This window comes from Dendropsophus ebraccatus, chromosome 1, assembly GCF_027789765.1.
Source record: "Dendropsophus ebraccatus isolate aDenEbr1 chromosome 1, aDenEbr1.pat, whole genome shotgun sequence".
NCBI lineage: Eukaryota > Metazoa > Chordata > Amphibia > Anura > Hylidae > Dendropsophus > Dendropsophus ebraccatus.
Window position 1 is genome coordinate 170425825 of NC_091454.1, and position 20546 is coordinate 170446370.

The 20546-nt window shown below is 43.4% G+C and overlaps 1 protein-coding gene across 1 annotated transcript; it reads left to right on the forward strand.

Annotated features, from left to right (window-relative positions):
• The first annotated feature begins 8065 nt into the window (after positions 1-8065).
• LOC138779999 (gonadotropin-releasing hormone II receptor-like) lies at positions 8066-20303 on the forward strand. Its single transcript, XM_069956665.1, has 3 exons — positions 8066-8608; positions 16972-17176; positions 19296-20303. The coding sequence occupies exons 1-3, from the start codon at positions 8066-8068 to the stop codon at positions 19769-19771; spliced, it is 1224 nt and encodes a 407-aa protein (XP_069812766.1). The 3' UTR covers positions 19772-20303.
• The last annotated feature ends 243 nt before the right edge of the window (positions 20304-20546 follow it).

Sequence of the window (20546 nt, forward strand, 5' to 3'; positions counted from 1 at the left end):
AAAGGGGGCCACTTTATGGTAAGAAATTCGGTGTGATTGGGTGCTTTAGAGTAGATATGATTTTCACTATGAAAAGCGATAAACTTTGTTGTGGGATGCCCCTGGCTCCTGATGCCCCTGACATACGTTAGAGGTGGGGTATTCCAGCTTAGTTTGACTGTGGGGCCCTCACATCTAACATACATGTTAATAGGTCAATATACTCTTTAAATAAACACCCTTTTAAAAGCTAATTTTACAAGATGACATACAGTATGTAAAACAATTGGTGCTTGTTCACAAGAAGTATATCACATGGATTTCAGTACAAAATCCATGCACATTCCTCCGCCTAATCTATGCAATTTCTGCCTGCAGTCTACACTTTATTGTTTTCAATAGAAATCTACGTCATGAGAGGGGGATAAGTAATTAACATAGTTTCTATATGGAAACCACATCAGGTAACCAGGACATGGATTAGCACCTTGAGATCCACAGTAAAATTCTCTGTGTACAGAGTGAATGCCAATAAATCTAAGAATATATCATCAGATCAATCCGAAAGTTCAACAGATCCTGGCATTCCAGCAGTTAACCAGTCGTCCCACTAAATGAACTCCAGCAGGTTCAATAGTAACAACACTACACACACACATATAGCGTGGGAATAGTGATTAGTGATTAAAGCCCCACACAAATGTCAGCAAGTCGGGGGGGGGGGTTAAAGTATTGAACTAAATTGACCTATTCTTATGCCCCATAGCAGAGCTCCTAGTGTGGTGTGTGCTTGACCAGTTACTTGCTAGATGGTATCCTGTGACGCCACTTCTACAGTGGTTGGTCGGAGTATAGCTCAGCCAGTGGATGTACTGTCGTGATGCCAGTGCCAGTTGTGCACACAGGTATGGAGGCACACCTGCTTTTAGTTTAGAGTAGCAAGCTATACCCTTTCCCCTATCGTCGATGACCTGCAAGGCTGTGAGGGTGTCCCTTGGGTACTTAGGTACTTATCGCAGTGGCCCAGAGTGGAGTTGTGATCCACCTGGACTATCGGTACCGCCACCCGCAGAAAGGGGAGATGACCCAAGGATGGAGTAGTTACTGTGTAGGTGTCGAAAAAATGATCACTGAGTCCTGTTATCATAAAATCATCTTTAGGCTGGGTTCACACTATGTATATTTGAGGCTGTATTTGGTCCTCATGTCAGGTCCTCATACCAACCAAAACCAGGAGTGGATTGAAAACACCGAAAGGATATGTTCACACAATGTTGAAACTGAGTGGATGGCCGCCATATAACAGTAAATAACGGCCATTATTTCAATATAACAGCCGTTGTTTTAAGATAACAGCAAATATTTGTCATTAAATGACGGCCATCCACTCAATTACAACATTGTGTGAACAGAGCCTTTCTGTGTTTTTAATCCACTCCTGGTTTTGGTTGCTATACAGCCTCAAATATACAGCCTCAAATATACGTAGTGTGAACATAGCCATAGGGTGCCTTCACACGTAGCTGATTCTCCGCAGCAGATCCGCAGCGGATTTGACTAAATGAATGAACACAGCATCAAATCCGCATCATTAAATCCGCTGCGGATCCGCAGCAGATTTGACAGTGCGGATTTAATGTTGTGTTCATTCATTTAGTCAAATCCGCAGCGGAAAATCCGCTACGTGTGAAGGAACCCTTACTGTGAAAACGCTTTGAACAACAGTTAATCATAGACAGTATACATGACAGAACAGAATCTGCACTAAGAGCCTTTAGAGTAGAAGAGCTAAGCTGACTTGGTTGCGTTTTGAGAATAAGAAAGGAGTTTGTGATAAGAGTTTAGAGTAAAGGAGAGGAGTTTGTGCCAAAAGTCCCAACCCAGGGTACAAATGTGCTCTGCAGGAACTTTAGAAGAAGAAGTAGAATACTGAAGAATACTTGAAAGTAGAAAGATACTTGTGCCCGTGTTTCGATCTTTGTTGTCATGATACCACCTGTTTCCCTACAGTGTATGGTGACCCGTCCTATTAGGGTGACACAAGCCCTAGACCTTGTTACCTGAGTTGAGCAAGGTGGCCAAATTACCCAGTTACAACTGCGCTGCGAGATATGTGGAGTATGTAGGCTTCTAGCAATTTTGCTCTATGCAGATCAGTTGCTCTTCTTTTAGGATACTGTCCTGCTCTTTTAGAAATGTTCACGGTGTGGGTTGGGGTGATCTCTGCTTTGTCCTCTACTGAGTAGCGTGGCACTGCATACTAGGAATAGGAGAAGCTTTTGAAGAAAAATTCTGTCTCTCCCATGTGCCTCTGTGCAATACCACACACTAGACTACACTGGACTAAGTGTAGGCGTGTACTTCCTCCTCCCCATGTGACAACTTTCTACAGGAGGTGTAATGTCCCCTGTGAGCGGTGGAGAAGAAAGTGTAAAGAGAAAGCGGGATAGAGATAAGTGACAGGAAAGAACAGCTCTCATTGGTGTGCAGATTACAACAAACAATAACCCCCTCATTGACTAACACTGTGCAATATACTGTATAAGTGCATGAACCGATAACAGCAACATCTTGTGGTAAAACGAGGGGTGTAAAAACTAATAACACCTGTGGTGGGACACCACACTAGGTCCTGTTAACAGTCAACTATGACCTGAAGCTCTCCTAGTCACGTACCTAGCTGATTGCCTGCTTAGCCAATCAGTGACTGGGGCAGAAAGAGAACTGGACGAGCCAGGTACATGACATACCTGGTTTCAATTGTTAGACAGTAGGACCCGGGAGCGGTGCAACGGAGGGACAGAGACTGGTGAATTTAGGTTATTTTTATGCACCGCCAACCCCCCACTTGCCGTTTTTAAATTTAGTGTGACTTCTCCTTTAGGGTCTAACTCCTCTGTGCAGGGAATATATATATATATATATATATATATATATATATATATATATATATATATATATATATATATATATATATATTAGTGTGCAAAGGGACAGATTATCGGAACTCCTGGCATTGTGTTGTCATTATGATGCCAGAAGCTCCAAAACAGTTTAAATCTTTGACCCAGCCCTGTGGTTTAGTTATAGTCTAACACAACAAACAAATAGGTTCGGAGTTGATGTATAACATCCATGGCAACCAGGTGCGCCATAAAGAAGGAGACGTGTCTTCAGAAACGTTTGTGTCTGAGCGTCGTGCCTGGGTGGCTTGGATGTTACATATGAGCTCTGAACCTGTGTTGGACTATTGATAAATCAGACCAATCCACCATGTCAACATGCCCTGCTAGTAAAATGATGTCACTATAAACTTAAAACACAAGGGTAATCTTATGGATTTGGCAATAGGTAATGTGTTTAACCAGTGTTAGTCACAAAGTGTTTCTTTATTCAGGTGCAATGCGTTTCGGGGGCCACCGCCCCTTCATCAGGCATAATACAACTTATCAACCACATAAATTTATATTAAAACATAAATGGATGACCTGGAATTAATTCATTCACGATGACATGATAAAAATATTAATTTTTACAAAGTCTACTGCTTCAGTTTTAAAATGGCAATTTGCATATACTCCAGAATGTTATAAAGAGTGATCAGCTTAACAGCAATTACTTGCAAAGTCAATATTTGCCTAGAAAATGAACTTTATCCCCCACACATTTCAACACATTTCAACATCATTGCAGCCCTGCCTTAAAAGGACCAGCTAACATCGATTCAGTGATTGCTCCATTAACACAGGTGTGGGTGTTGATGAGGACAGGGCTGGAGATCAATCTGTCATGATTAAGTAAGAATGACACCACTGGACACTTTAAAAGGAGGCTGGTGCTTGGCATCATTGTTTCTCTTCTGTTAACCATGGTTATCTCTAAAGAAACGTGCAGTCATCATTGCACTGCACAAAAATGACCTAACAGGGAAGAGTATAGCAGCTAGAAAGATTGCACCTCAGTCAACAATCTATCGCATCATCAAGAACTTAAAGGAGAGAGGTTCCATTGTTGCCAAAAAGGCTCCAGGGCGCCTAAGAAAGCGCCAGGACCATCTCTTAAAAGTGTTTCAGCTGCAGGGTCGAGCTACCAGCAGTGCAGAGCGTGCTCAGGAATGGCAGCAGGCAGGTGTAAGTGCATCTGCACGCACTGTGAGGCGGAGACTCTTGGAGCATTGCCTGGTCTCAAGGAGGGCAGCAAAGAAGCCACTTCTCTCCAGAAAAAACATCAGGGACAGACTGATATTATGCAAAAGGTCCAGGGAGTGGACTGCTGAGGACTGGGGTAAAGTCATTTTCTCTGATGAATCCCCTTTCCGATTGTTTGGGTGATCTGGAAAACAGCTTATTCGGAGAAGACGAGGTGAGCGCTACAACCAGTCTTGTCTCATGCCAACTGTAAAGCATCCTGAAACCATTAATGTGTGGGGTTGCTTCTCAGCCAAGGGAATCGGCTCTCTCACAGTCTTGCCTAAAAACACAGCCATGAATAAAGAATGGTACCAGAATGTCCTCCAAGAGCAACTTTTCCCAACCGTCCAAGAGCAGTTTGTGGATCAACAATGCCTTTTCCAGCATGATGGAGCACCTTGCCATAAAGCAAAGGTGATAACTAAATGGCTCAGGGAACAAAACATAGAGATTTTGGGTCCATGGCCTGGAAACTTGTGGTCAATCATCAAGAGACGGGTGGACAAAAAAAAACCCAACAAATTCTGACAAAATGCAAGCATTGATTGTGCAAGAATGGACTGCTATCAGTCAGGATTTGGTCCAGAAGTTGATTGAGAGCATGCCAGGGAGAATTGCAGAGGTCCTGAAAAAGAAGGGTCAACACTGCAAATATTGACTTTCTGCATTAACTCATTCTAACTGTCAATATAAGCTTTTGTTACTCATAATATGATTGCAATTATATTTCTGTATGTGATAAAACATCTGACAAACACACATAAAAACCAGAGGGGAGCAGATCAAACCATGACTTTTGGACTGACTTCTCTACACAGGTGTCATGGGTAAATTTAGCAGTTTTCATACTTTATTTTATATCATACGTCATGGTGCTTGTTTAAGAAAAAAGTGATCTTTTACCAACTGCAGATTGTGCTAAGTGGGCGGAGCTTCACGGCAACAGCGCCACTTAGCCCTGCCCACAGCCCCACCGTTGGCCCCTCTCCTCCATGACTTCATCGGCACATAGGCCTTGCTGCCCATTGGAACAGGCTGGCCTTAAGGCCTAGGCTCCACCCCCTCTAGGTTTGCCCATCCTGATGGGCGTCAAGGGGGTGGGGCCAATGTGCCGATGATGTCAAGGAGAAGAGGGGCCAACAGTGGGGCTGTGGGCGGGGCTAAGTGGGGCTGTTGCCGTGAAGCTCCGCCCACCTAGCACAATCTGCAGTTGGTAAAAGATCACTTTTTACTTAAACAAGCACCATGACGTATGATATAAAATAAAGTATAAAAACTGCTAAATTTACCCATTACACCTGTGTAGAGAAGTCAGAAGGCAAAAAGATCAGAAGCAACATGAGCAAATATTACTGTACTGAAAAAGTAGTAGATGCCTCAAACAAACTTACATCAGATGTGGTTGTTAAATCTGCAGTTACTGAATGTAAACATGGCTGGGATAAACATATATAAGGGTGGACTAGATGGACCCAGTGGTTTTCTATGTGTGTTTATTTTAAGCTCTATTTGTGCCTAAGCATTTAGAAAAGCACAGAGATAATGTTCTTTTCTGAGCTCCCAATGTACTGTTACCCAAGGACAGTGCCACCCACTGGCTAAATTATTGATTTAGAGATAGTAAACTTCGTCCTGACAGGGCCAAGTGATTTTAATCAACGAATCTGCTGGACACTTGGGCTGAAGACAGTAACATACAGTGAGTGATAACCAATCACATGCTGTCATTGCAGGGTCATGTAGAGCTATCTGCTGCTCTGCTCAAGCCTCAAAACATGTTTAATGCTTTAATCTAGAACAAAACAATCTTTATTGTACTTTGGAATAAATACAGTGGTTTATAACTTACTCTGAGGGATGCTGGCAATCAGAATAAATCTCTGGGTCAACAACTTTGCTCCAGAGTGACTATGACCTGTATTATTATTACGCTCCAAATACATCTAGAACTCCTTTGACCATTTCCTTTGGTAGACAGCCCCATCATCTAACCGCTCAGTAAAGAATCCTCCTCCATGTCTATGTATAGGGGATGCTTCATTGTTATAGATAAATTTGTGTATAATTTACAGAGAAGGTCTCTTTATTGCCCTTTTTTCACCAATTAGTGAATTGGTTGTATGTAAGTTGTCACTATATAAACAGGGGGCGTTCTCCAGCACGGTAAAAGCCTGTGTAAGTAACAAAAGTAGACAAAAGCTGACATGAATGGCAAACTTTACTCGGCATACTCTGTGACCTGTGAACTGATCATTCCACAGGGAGGCGTAAGCAGAGCTACATGCTGAAGCTAAGGTGTTCTCTATCCACTGCTGTCACCTTTCACTGTGATGCTTTCACACCTTTTACCTGTTGCTGTACACATCACTTTACAGCGTCAGCTTAGTGTTAGGCCTAGTGGTGAGAATGGAAACTTCTTTTTTTTTGCAGAAATCAATAGTCCAGGCGATTTTAAGAAACTTTGTAATTGGGTTTATTAGACAAATATGCCATTATCTGCATGTAAAAAGCCTTTTCCCAGGTCCCCCCCTCCTCTCCTTTCTGTCATCCACTGCTCAGAATCAGGAAATCTCAACTGTTTTTTCATCAGTCGGATCTGTCTGTTCTATGAAGAGGGGAGAGGAAGGGGGAAAGAGCGAGATTAGCGGGCAGCTGAGAGCCGAGAAAAAAGGATTGCACAGCGGGGGAGCTATTCAGAGTGCTATTCAGAGGTCAGAGGGGTCAGTGGTGACTGCAGAGGAGAGAGCCTGTGATATGAATGTAAATTAACTCTTTGTTGTCCTGTTTTGCTGCCTCTACTTTCTCTCTCCATAGGAAAACCATAAAGACAGGAGGGGAGAGCTTCAAACTGCTTTTTCATGATAAAAATTCATTTTTTAGCTCATAAAACCCAATTACAAAGTTTCTTAAAATTGCCTGTACTGTTGATTTCTGCAATAAAATTTTTGACGACAGTGACACTTTAAAATATAGTTAATTTATAGCAAATCTGTCACTAGATTTATGCTCTCTTAAATGAGGGCAGCATAAACTAATGACAGAATTACCACCATACTGTAACTGGATAACACCGTCGCACCAGACTTAACCAATACCGCCATACTGTGACTGGATAACACCGCCACACCAGACCTGACCATTACCACCATACTGTGACTGGATAACACCACCACACCAGACCTGACCAATACCACCATACTGTGACTGGATAACACCGCCACACCAGACCTGACCATTACCACCATACTGTGACTGGATAACACTTCCACACCAGACCTGACCATTACCACCATACTGTGACTGGATAACAACGCCATACCAGACCTGACTAATACCATCATACTGTGACTGGATAACACCGCCATACCAGACCTGACCAATACTGCCATACTGAGACTCGATAACACCGCCATACCAGACCTGACCAATACTGCCATACTGTGACTGGATAACACTGTCATACCAGACCTGACCAATACCATAATTCCCCCCCTGAAAAAACGCCAGATTTACTGACAAGTCTGAATGGGAGGTGGGAGACTAAAAAAAATAAAAACAAAAAAGTTGTTTCCTTCCCCCTGCCCCCACGGGTGCCTTGTGGAAAATATGGCCACTTTGACTCAGTATAAAGTGGCCAGGGCCACAACTTTTGTTATTTTTAGAGCACATTACAACAATCGCACTACAAATGTGACAATACCTTATAGCTAAAATCTGCTGATCATTTTGTTGGTTTAATGCAATTTATAGAAAAATTCTGACATCAGGAAATATATCTATATCTAATATAAATCTATGTTTATAATGTATTCTGAACAGTTTCCTAAACTTTCTTAACTAAGTTTTAGCTCCATAAAGTATTTATATATATTTTTTTGCCTTTAGAAATGGATATCATGAACACCACAAAGGAACTTGGCAGCCAGAACTGTATTGGTGGACAGTGGGTCAGCAACTCATGTGAAGTTGATACGAACACATCCTACTCTAATATAACTCATCACCATATCCAGCTCCCAACCTTCTCTCCAGCCGCCAAGGCCCGGGTCATCATCACCTTTGTTATTTTTACACTTTCGGCCTCCTGCAACTTGGCTGCTCTATGGGCAGCGGCAAGAACGAGCAGGAAGAAAAGGTCTCATGTCCGAATCTTAATCCTTAACCTGACCACAGCCGACCTCCTAGTTACATTTATTGTCATGCCTCTGGATGCTATATGGAATATCACTGTGCAGTGGCAGGCAGGAGATATAGCCTGCAGAATACTCATGTTTCTCAAGCTTCTGTCTATGTACTCCTGTGCTTTTGTGACTGTGGTGATCAGTGTGGATCGGCAGTCTGCTATCCTCAATCCGTTAGCTATAAATGATGCCAAGAAGAAGAATAAGATAATGTTATCTGCAGCCTGGCTAATGAGTGTTGTGCTATCAATGCCGCAGGTATAAATCTTAACAATTTTATTCAATGAAATTAAATTTAATCTTATAGTGTTTTCGGTGTAAAATAGAACATGCTTATTATGGGTCCTGAATAAATGATTAGGGCCACAATACTCGCACAGTAAACACTAGCTTATAGAGAACTGATGACAAACTGCTTAGCTAGCACTTCTCCCCACAGTTATGATCGATAGGGGTCTAAATACCAAAACCCTCAACCGATCAAAACTTTGGTCTCTAGGATGTTAATTTTTTTTTTTTGTAAATGACAGTGCACATTTACATGGCAACTGTGAGTTATTGCCCCATTCAAGTGCTTATCATGTCACAAAGGAGCCAAGTATGTTATCCTTGGTATATCAGTCTTTCCTAACAGCCTTAAGGCCGGGTTTACACACTGTAAAATGAAAACAACTTTGGCATTACAGTCGCTTTTTTTACAGCTAATTTTTGCTTTCTTTTCCATTTTACAGTGTATGTACCAAACCTAAAATTATAAAATTACACAAAGCGGGATTACCCAGCACTTAGCAACTTTTTATATTATGTTGCTGCCTTTATATAAAGCCTAACAAACATTCTATCTCCACACTCCCCTGAGGTCCTCCTGTGGAGTCTCCTGACCACAGCCACCACCTCCACTTCCGCAGATGAACTAGTCATTGACCGACCGCTCAGCCAACCACTAGCCATGGCACTGTCCTGTCTCAGTCAGTGATTGACTGAGCAGGGTGTCAATGCAGAGACAAGTTCATGTGCGGAAGAGGCAGTGTCTGTGGTCAGCAGGGGACCCGTAGATGCCACAGGAGGACCCGGGGGGGGGGGTATTAAGGGGTGAGGATAAGATGTTTGTTTTATACAAGAGCAGATACACATGAGGGAGATTTATCAAACTTGGTGTAAAGTGAAACTGGCTCAGTTGCCCCTAGCAACCAATCAGATTCCACCTTTCATTTTCCAAAGAGTCTCTGAGGAATGAAAGGTGGAATCTGATTGGTTGCTAGGGGCAACTAAGCCAGTTTCACTTTACACCATGTTTGATAAATCTTTCTTCCGCATAATGTTTTTAAGCGCTGGATAGCCCCTTTAAATAACCTATTGGGAAGCTGAACCTGAGAAGAAAAAGAGAAACCTACACCTGTGTAATGATTTGGTGTCAGAGGTGCAGCAAGGGACATGCACAGTGCTGTAAAAAGTATTTGCCCCTCCGTATATTTTATATCATTGCACATTTAATATAATGAATGGGTTTCTGGTCTCTAGATAAACTTTAAAGAGAATCTGAGTAAATGTATAACACAAATCCTCTTGTGCCCCCAGAACAGCTCTAATCCATGGTGTATTTGGTTTACAACTATCTTTAGGTAGGTGATGTATAACACTGTAGCGGCCACATAAATGTTAGGATGCAAAGTTTTCCATACTGCCTGTGCTGGCATACTTTCTTTCCATAGGATATCCCGCTGCCATCTTTTCTCCAGGTAAGTAATGCAAACACGCCCAACTGTACACAGGGTATAAAGGAAAATATGATTCATCAGGTGAGGCCACCTTCTTCTATTGCTCAATGGTCACGCTTTGATATTCTAATGTTAATTTTTTTCAAATCATAGCAAAAAGTCTGCATTTCTGGTATTTTCAGGGTCTCTGCTTATAGCCAATATATATATAAAGCTCACAATCTATAAGCTGGAGTGCCTTCAATGGTCCTTCTCAACCCTTTTTAACCCATTTAAGGTACACTAATGTGTCCAGTGCATGACTTTGCCTATTTACATCCATTACCAAATAATCCTCTTCTAATCATTATACTGAGTCATTGTAATGGAGTGTATGCTTTCTCTAAGTACTTGGCCAATTTCCAGTTCCATGGGCTACTCCTTAGTAAGCCCACTCCTGCTTTCACATTGTTACAATATATAATTTTTATAGAAAGCCATGGTCTATAGCCTTTTCCAGCTTGCACTCATATTGTATAATCCCACCTTAGTGAAAGCTTTTTGCTGATTTTCTTATTTCCACTGCAAAGAAAAAAAAAACAAAACTGAAAATTACAATAATAGACCAGCTCTGATGCATTTATGAAAGATTTCTCTAGAAAACTGTATACAGCTCTTATAAAGGAACACTCTACTTATTTTTAGATTTAAATTTTTTTTTTTACTCTATAATAAAATTGAAAAAAAAAAGTTCTGCACATATCAGGTTTTTTTTGTATTTAGAATAAGTTACAAGTTATGGATTTTTTTTGTAAATAGTAACAATGACTGTTGTATGGGTTGGGCATTATATTAACATAAATGTAGCAGTTGCACCCGAAGGCTCCTCTGCCGTGGGCAGATATAAACAACAGTTCTTTAGCTAAAACTTGTATAGTAAGCTTGGTGGTTTCAATGATACAGAAGGTATGAAACTTGATGGTTGCAGTATTTCAACAAAAGCTAACCATTACAGTCAGTACTTAGGGGTAACTACTATTTCATTGGAACCCCCAAATGCGATATGCTGATGTTTGTTTAAATGGTACCTAAATTCAGAGTGAACCAAACATGGGACCTACCCTACAACCACTACCATGCAGTCTTCTCCCTAAACCCAATTTTACATGAGTCGACCCACCTCTACACCCAACAAGATGCCAATACCTGTCTATACCTGACACCACACCAAACTGATCCCTTAACCAGCAGATACCATGTTCAGCCTCACCTGCCTTAGCAGCAGCCAGCACCAAGCCCCATGAATTATTCACATCCTTTAAGCCAGGGCCGCTTTAACCAGAGGGCACATGGTGCACGTGCACCGGGCCCACTGGTTAGAGGGGCCTCCCCGAGCAGGCCGGCCGTTGCTATGTGCGACCAATGCGGTCGCACAGGGCTCCGGCCACCAGCCTGTCAGGGGGGAGCGCCATGGATGGGTAATCTACTTACCCCTCCATGGCGCCCCCTGCAGGGCCCCCCCGTCCGCCGCTGCCCCCGTCCGCTGCTGCTGCGGCGCTTCAGCGCTGCAGCAGCAGCGACACTGACAGAGAGAGAGCCATTGGCTCCCTCCCTGTCAGTCACTCACTCTTGTGGCCGCACTTCCTGCGGTCACAAGAGGCCGCGCTCTCCCTCTAGCGCCCGACGTCACTGGAGCGTCGGCGCGAGGGTAAGGGGAGTGCAGCCTCTTGTGACCACAGGAAGTGCGGCCACAGGAGGGAAGAGAAGAGGAACGCGAGGACCTAGGTGAGTAACAGTGTTTGTTTTTTTCAATGTTATATAGCAGGGGGGGCTATATACTATGGGGGGGCACAGGGGGCTATATACTATGGGGGAGCACAGGGGAGCTATATACTATGGGGGGGCACAGGGGGCTATATACTATGGGGGAGAACGGGGGCTATATACTATTGGGGAGCACAGGGGGGCTATATACTATGGGGGAGCACAGGGGGCTATATACTATTGGGGAGCACAGGGGGCTATATACTATTGGGGAGCACAGGGGGGCTATATACTATGGGGGAGCACAGGGGAGCTATATACTATTGGGGAGCACAGTGGGGCTATATAATATGGGGGAGAACGGGGGCTATATACTATTGGGGAGCACAGGGGGGCTATATACTATGGGGGAGCACAGGGGGCTATATACTATTGGGGAGCACAGGGGGCTATATACTATTGGGGAGCACAGTGGGGCTATATACTATGGGGGAGAACGGGGGCTATATACTATTGGGGAGCACAGGGGGGCTATATACTATGGGGGAGCACAGGGGAGCTATATACTATGGGGGAGCTATATACTATCAGGGAGCACAGGGGGGCTATATACTATGGGGGAGAACGGGGGCTATATACTATTGGGGAGCACAGGGGGCTATATACTATGGGGGAGAACGGGGGCTATATACTATTGGGGAGCACAGGGGGCTATATACTATGGGGGAGAACGGGGGCTATATACTATTGGGGAGCACAGGGGGCTATATACTATGGGGGAGCACAGGGGAGCTATATACTATGGGGGAGCACAGGGGAGCTATATACTATGGGGGAGCACAGGGGGCTATACACTATGGGGGAGCACAGGGGAGCTATATACTATTGGGGAGCACAGGGGAGCTATATACTATTGGGAAGCACAGGGGGCTATATACTATTGGGGAGCACAGGGGAGCTATATACTATGGGGGAGCACAGGGGGCTATATACTATGGGGGAGCACAGGGGGCTATATACTTTGGGGGAGCACAGGGGGCTATATACTATGGGGGAGCACAGGGGAGTTATATACTATGGGGGAGCACAGGGGAGCTATATACTATGGGGGAGCACAGGGGGGCTATATACTATGGGGGAGCACAGGGGGGCTATATACTATGGGGGAGCACAGGGGGCTATATACTATGGGGGAGCACAGGGGAGCTATATACTATGGGGGAGCACAGGGGAGCTATATACTATGGGGGAGCACAGGGGGGCTATATACTATTGGGGAGCACAGGGGGGCTATATACTATGGGGGAGCACAGGGGGCTATATACTATGGGGGAGCACAGGGGGCTATATACTATGGGGGAGCACAGGGGAGCTATATACTATGGGGGAGCACAGGGGAGCTATATACTATGGGGGAGCACAGGGGGCTATACACTATGGGGGAGAACGGGGGCTATATACTATTGGGGAGCACAGGGGGCTATATACTATGGGGGAGCACAGGGGGCTATATACTATGGGGGAGCACAGGGGAGCTATATACTATGGGGGAGCACAGGGGGCTATACACTATGGGGGAGCACAGGGGAGCTATATACTATTGGGGAGCACAGGGGAGCTATATACTATTGGGAAGCACAGGGGGCTATATACTATTGGGGAGCACAGGGGAGCTATATACTATGGGGGAGCACAGGGGAGCTATATACTTTGGGGGAGCACAGGGGGCTATATACTATGGGGGAGCACAGGGGAGCTATATACTATGGGGGAGCACAGGGGAGCTATATACTATGGGGAGCACAGGGGGCTATATACTACTGGGGAGCACAGGGGGCTATATACTATGGGGGAGCACAGGGGGCTATATACTATGGGGGAGCACAGGGGGTTATATACTATTGGGGAGCACAGGTTAGCTATATACTATTGGGGATCACAGGGGCTATATACTATTGGGGAGCACAGGGGAGCTATATACTATTGGGGAGCACAGGGGTCTATATACTATGGGGGAGAGCACAGGGGGCTATATATTATGGAGAGCACAGGGGGGCTATATACTATTGAGGGGGAGCACAGGGGGGCTATATACTATTGGGGGAGAGCACAGGGGGGCTATATACTATTGTGGGAGAGCACAGGGGGGCTATATACTATTGGGGGAGAGCACAGGGGGCTATATACTATTGTGGGAGAGCACAGGGGGGCTATATACTATTGTGGGAGAGCACAGGGGGGCTATATATTGGGGAGAGCACAGGGGGGCTATATACTATTGGGGAGAGCACAGGGGGGCTATATACTATTGGGGGAGAGCACAGGGGGGCTATATACTATTGTGGGAGAGCACAGGGGGGCTATATATTGGGGAGAGCACAGGGGGGCTATATACTATTGGGGAGAGCACAGGGGGGCTATATACTATTGGGGGAGAGCACAGGGGGGCTATATACTATTGGGGGAGAGCACAGGGGGGCTATATACTATTGTGGGTGAGCACAGGGGGCTATATACTACTGGGGAGAGTGCACAGGGGGGCTATATACTAATGGGGGAGCGCACAGGAGGGCTGTATATAACTGGAGGAGCACATGAGGGTCTATATACTACAGGGACACCTTAAAACTATGGAGGCACAGAGGGGTGTAACTATGTAGGAGTACAGAGGGGTGTAACTACTGTATAGGGGTACAAGGGACCTAACTACTGTATGTGTTGGAGCCTAAAATATTTGTCTGGCAGATTCTGGAGAGAAGATTCACAGCCAGGAGAAGACTTCAAGGTGGCCCACGCTGGATGGAGAGAAAAAGAAAAGGTGACAGACTCTGATCGGAGAAGACGCCTCCGGTGAGTCACTGGATGTAACTTCACTCTGTTATAGGCTTGTACTGATAGGGGTCATGGTGTGGCGGTATTATGTAATGGTATCAATGGTGATATCTTTCTGTTTTGTTTAGTGCAGTTTTTATGTAATATGTAATCACTGAATGGTGGAAATAGTGTTATAAGGTAACTACTGTATGTATTGGGGCTCTTGATACAGTGTGGGGGCAAATTCAGTACATTATACAATGTGCAGAAAGGTAAGGGGGGGCCCACTCTTGAGGGCTGTGCACTGGGCCCACCAATGTATTAAAACGGCCCTGCTTTAAGCTTATGGCAGCGCATCATCAGATGAGTTTTGATGGCTGTTATTTAACCACCTAGATTCCACTGTCAATTATGACTGTGGCACCTAAGTGGCTAGAAGCCACATCCCTTGTCTTTTCCAGGGGCCAATTGTACCCCCTACACACTCACTGCATAATCATGCCATAAGAGGAGACTTATTGCAACTTGCCTATGAATAGCTGTAATATGACCTATGCAGTTTGACAGCTCATTACAATGCATATGTATTGCTGTGAACTGTACAAGAACTGAACAAGTGATCACATAGTAAAGATACCTATGTGGACTAAATAACCCATTTTCAATTTTTTTTAAATAAGGTCTAAATTTCAAAAATATTAATAGAATTGGTATATCTGTGTAAACTATTAAAATATCACATAAATTATCCTGCAAGGTAAACATCATAAAAGGAAAAAATACACCATTTGCTAGGATTGCAAATATTTGGTCACTTCACATGCCAGAAAACACAGTTCCATCTACCTTAAAATGCTAATAATAAAAACTATAGGTCACTGCAAATCCTTTTTTTTTTTTTTTTTTTTTTTACAGTAATTCCACTGACCAACTTACCATTGGTCCTGCAAGAACAAGCCCTCATATGACTCCATCGATGCAAATATGAGTTAAATCACTTAGAAGGCGAGGAAGAAAGACAAAAATGCAAATATGAAAATTGTCAATGTTTATAAGGGGTTAACAAAACAATTATTAATTTTAAAACAAAGTAAAAGAATTGTTTTAGAGGAGAAATGTCATTACAATGCTCCATTGTTTCATAGTCTGAATGTGGCACTAGTCACTGATGTATAGAACAAGATTCTAGAAACTGCTCATTCATTTCTATCAAAAAAAATGCGGATGTCAACTTTTTAAAAAATTAATTCACCGCTGCCATTGTATGAGGTGTGTGGGTGTCATGAATTCCAAATCAAAATGTAAAGTGGATGTACTGCAAACCAAGCATAGAAATTCTGCAATGAAATTTAACAGATTGTCCACACGAGTGGTGCCTGCGTCATTCACTCACTGCCCCCTGCCTCTCCGAAACATACTGACAGTATTAATATAGAGAACCCAGAAGATCCATTATGTCCACACTGTCCTCTAGCATTTTTCTATAAACAATATGTATTGCTGCTGTCTATGCTCCTCTTATAGCTGCTTGGTGCAGATATCCTTTGATGTGTGGACGACTGTGTGGATCTCTGTAAATCAGCTAAGCCCTCTGGGCAGATAAGGGAAATGGGGTGTGTAACAGTGGTTATGAAATGCAGCATAATATACTGTATAGTCGGCCCCTTGAAACATCAAGACAAAACAAAGTTAGTGTAAGTATAATATTTAACCATGGTTATTCAGAGGCTTGACAAGCTCTATTGGTGCCCAAGACGAATCTAGTAAAATGTGCCTGGTTACAATCGGCCACAGTACCCTAATACCATTGCCAGATCCTAAGTACCCAAGACAATGCCAGTCAGTACTGCCCTATTAGTCATACATCCTATGATCAAGTATCAGCCAAAGTGTCTACATTAAAGGGGTTATCCAGCAAAAATATTTTTCTTTCAAATCAACTGGTTTCAGAAAGTTATATAGATTTGTAATTTACTTCCATTTAAAAATCTCAAGTCTTCCCATACTTATCAGGTGCTGGATGACCTGCAGGAAATGTTTTCTTTTCAGTCTGACACAGTGCTCTCTGCTGCCATCTCTGTCCGAGAAAGGAACTGTCCAGCAGCAAATCCCCATAGAAAACCTCTTCTGCTCTTACTACTAATCACAGTGCCCCAACCAGTGGCAGCAGCGATGTCTTTATTGGTGCGAGCCATGCCATTGATCAGGCTGCTAAGGTCCTATGATGCATGTCTTTCTTCCAGGCACCTTTGTACAATAATGGTACATTTTGTATTTGGATGCTGCTAGGACCATTAGGTATTACATAGATAAAGCAAGTAATTTGTCTCTCCCCTATCCTTCCAGCTCTTTCTATTTCATACAGTAACAATCACTGAACCACAGAACTTCACTCAGTGCACCACCAGAGGCAGTTTCCAGGAGCACTGGCAGGAAACAACCTACAACATGGTGAGCTTTGTGTGTCTCTTCCTGCTTCCTCTGCTGATCATGATCTCCTGTTACTCAAGAATTCTGCTGGAGATATCGAAGCGCATGAGCAAGGGAACATGTAAGTAATATGCTGGGAAGAAAGGGTTAACAGTATAAGCTGGAATCTCAGTTTTCATTCTTTTTATTACACAGAGTGGTCGCTGCCAATGTCCTAATAAACACAAGTCCAGGTAAGGGTCCTTTTAAACCCACAGATATCTGACAGATTTTCGAAGCCAAAGCCAGGAACAGACTATAAACAGGGAACAGGTCATGCAGGAAAGATTAAGATTTCTCCCCTTTTCAAATCCATTCCTGGCTTTGGTTTCAAAAATCTGTCAGATATCTGTGGGTGTAAAAGGACCCTAAATCTTTCACCTTGTCAGTGCTTGAGAGCTGTGATGACTGCTGTCTTAATTCAAAGACCCATAGACTGTCATGGGACAGTCACTTCTGGCCTAAGGGCCCTTTTACACTGAGCGATAATCAGGCGTGATTCGGGCAATTATCGCTCAGTGTAATAGAGACAACTGTCGGCCGATGAAATGATCGTGTAATAGCGATGTGCAGCCGATGGCTGACGATTCAACAAACAGTATACATTACCCATCCATGCTCCAGGGCTCCTCGTGCGGTCTGCTCCCTCCTTGGTTCCGCACTCTGCAGCTTCAGGGCGGCCAGTCTGAGCTGACAGGCCGCTCAGCCAATCACTGGCCATGTGTGGCCCGGCCAGCCATTGACTGAGCAGCCTGTAAGCTCAGACAGGCCACCCTGAAGCAGCGTGCGGGAGGGAGCAGACCGCAGGAGGAACCCTGGAGCATGCATGGGTAATGTATACTGTTGGGGCAAGGGCTGCAATGACGTCTGTAACAATGTCCGTACAGATGGTGCTAAACAATTATCGGGCCATGTGATAGGCCCAGTAAACGAGGGCAGATCTAGCAGATCAGTGATTATTTACAGTATTTATCGGGCCCCATCGGCCCCTGTAATAGGACCATAAGTGGGGCATAAACCCGACACTCCCAATTGAGAATGGAGTGGAAATGACCATGCAGTTCATTAGTATATTGGGCACCAAAACTAATGGCACTGATTGGGGGGCATTGGGGGGGCACTGGTGAAGGAACAATTGTTTCTTTATCTATTAGACAAAAGTGCTATGTTCACACCATATTTTTTTGACAGCCGTCTTTTTGAATGGCCGTGTTTTGATAACGACCGTGTTATTTTAAAATGGCATCTGTGATTTCTAAAACAGTCGTCTATTGCCATTAAAATGACGACCATCCGAAAAGATGTTTTGAAGGACTGTTGTCACAGCTCACAATTATGGTTGACTGCAATCCACCAGACAAATCTATACATCCATAATTGATTTTCTACAAAAAGATGAGAAAAACAAAGGGCCTATATACTACTTTAAAGGTCATATTTACATGCTGGATTGTAAATGAATGCTAATCTGCTAGAACAGTGCTCGCTTACAAAGCCTATTACACTGCTTGATGATCACATGGCCGGGACTACACAAACAATCATGGAATTGCTTGAAGTGAGCCATCTTGTGCTACCCAGACAACCCCTAAACAAAAAGGTGGACATGCCCACATTCCATATGTTTGAAAGGTAGGCCCTTGGAACTACTTTCTTTGGTGGATCCAAGTTGCCAGAACTGTCTCCAATCACATATATAGACAGAGATTTAAGAAGATCTTTGTTTTGTATGCCACTCTTATGTAAAGCCCTACACAGCTGCACATCTTAATAATTCTGGCATGTCTGTTGCTGCCCATGTAGCGGTCTTAGAAGTAGATTTCAATTAAAGGGGTTATCTAGCGCTACAAAAACATGGCCGCTTTCCCCCTCTCTTGTCTCCAGTTTGGGTGGGGTTTTGAAACTCAGTACCATTGAAGTAAATGGAGCTTATTTACAAACCGCACCTCAACTGGGGACAACAGTAGGGGGAAAAGTGGCCATGTTTTTGTAGCGCTGGATAACCCCTTTAATTTATGACAGCTACTTTTTAAAAGTTGCAATTTTTTTTGTGGAAGAGCACAATTGCACAATTTATTTATTTTTTTAAACACAAAGTAACCCCATTTGTCGCTTGATAAAATCCACCCATAATGTGTTAACTTTCTCTGTTTTCTATCAGATATATACAGTATGAACAGAATGTCTCTGTTTTATTCTAGTGTCCTCTAAAGAGGTTTACCTCCGACGCTCTAAGAACAACATCCCCAAAGCACGGATGAGGACGCTGAAGATGAGCATTGTAATTGTTAGCTCTTTTATCATCTGCTGGACCCCATATTATCTTCTGGGCTTGTGGTACTGGTTCTATCCTGAGACCATGGAAGAGAAGGTTTCTCAGTCCCTTACACACATTCTTTTCATCTTTGGCCTTGTCAATGCTTGTCTAGATCCTATCACATATGGACTTTTTACAATACACTTTCGGAAAGGTATTCAACGTTATTGTGGTAGGAGGAGGACATCAGACACTGACACCAGCTCCTCAGTGACGGGGTCATTCCGCTGCTCAATGTCGTCTTTTCGTGCAAAGAAGATGATAGTTTTGAACCAGGAGATGCAAGCGTTTCAGCCTCACAACGGCTTTTTAAACAACTTGGACTTGAGGACAAATGGGCTTGGTAGCAGCTGCCTCTGAGATCACTAGAGATGCATTGCAATTCTGACTTCACTTCATCCAGGACACTTGGGTGTGCTATGAACATTAATTAAAACATGCCTCGCAGCATTCTCTTAGTAAAAGGTTTTGTACAGAGACGTTTTTCTCTTTTCTCCCAGTAAATACAGCCTCCTTGTAAAGACAAACCAATAGGAAGCATTTTGGACAAATCCGGCAAAAATTTATGGTTTGTGTATAATACATTTTAAGATTTTTATTCTGGATGTAGCCAAATGTTGACAAGAACATGTCAGATGACGTATACACAGCGCACCTCAAATGTTTCATTAAATGTACCTTTTATGAACTGTATATGTATTTTTTACCTGTTCTACATAGATGCTTGTTGTACTCATGTATTTAGTTGTGATATCTGACTATACCATCAATTCATTAACCTTTGATCTGACATCACTTTTCTGATAGCTGACAGCGTGAGTCAACAAATTCTAATGAATTAAGTAACATGAACATTGTTTTACTTTGAGATTTTTTTATTGTTAATGTACAAAAATTGGAGATTTATATTATACCCAGAGCTTGATATCACTCCCGGTTCCTGTCCTCATTACGGCTTACAATTTAAGTTACAAGTTCTGAGTGTTTTGGATTGTGGTAGAGGCTACATTTACATTGATTTCTATTGAGCTGTTCACACTGTTAGTAGTTTTACAGATTCGTAATTTGTAAAACTAACATTAGAAGTCTGAGATTTTTTTTGCAGACATTACGGATCGTAATTCTAACTAATTCA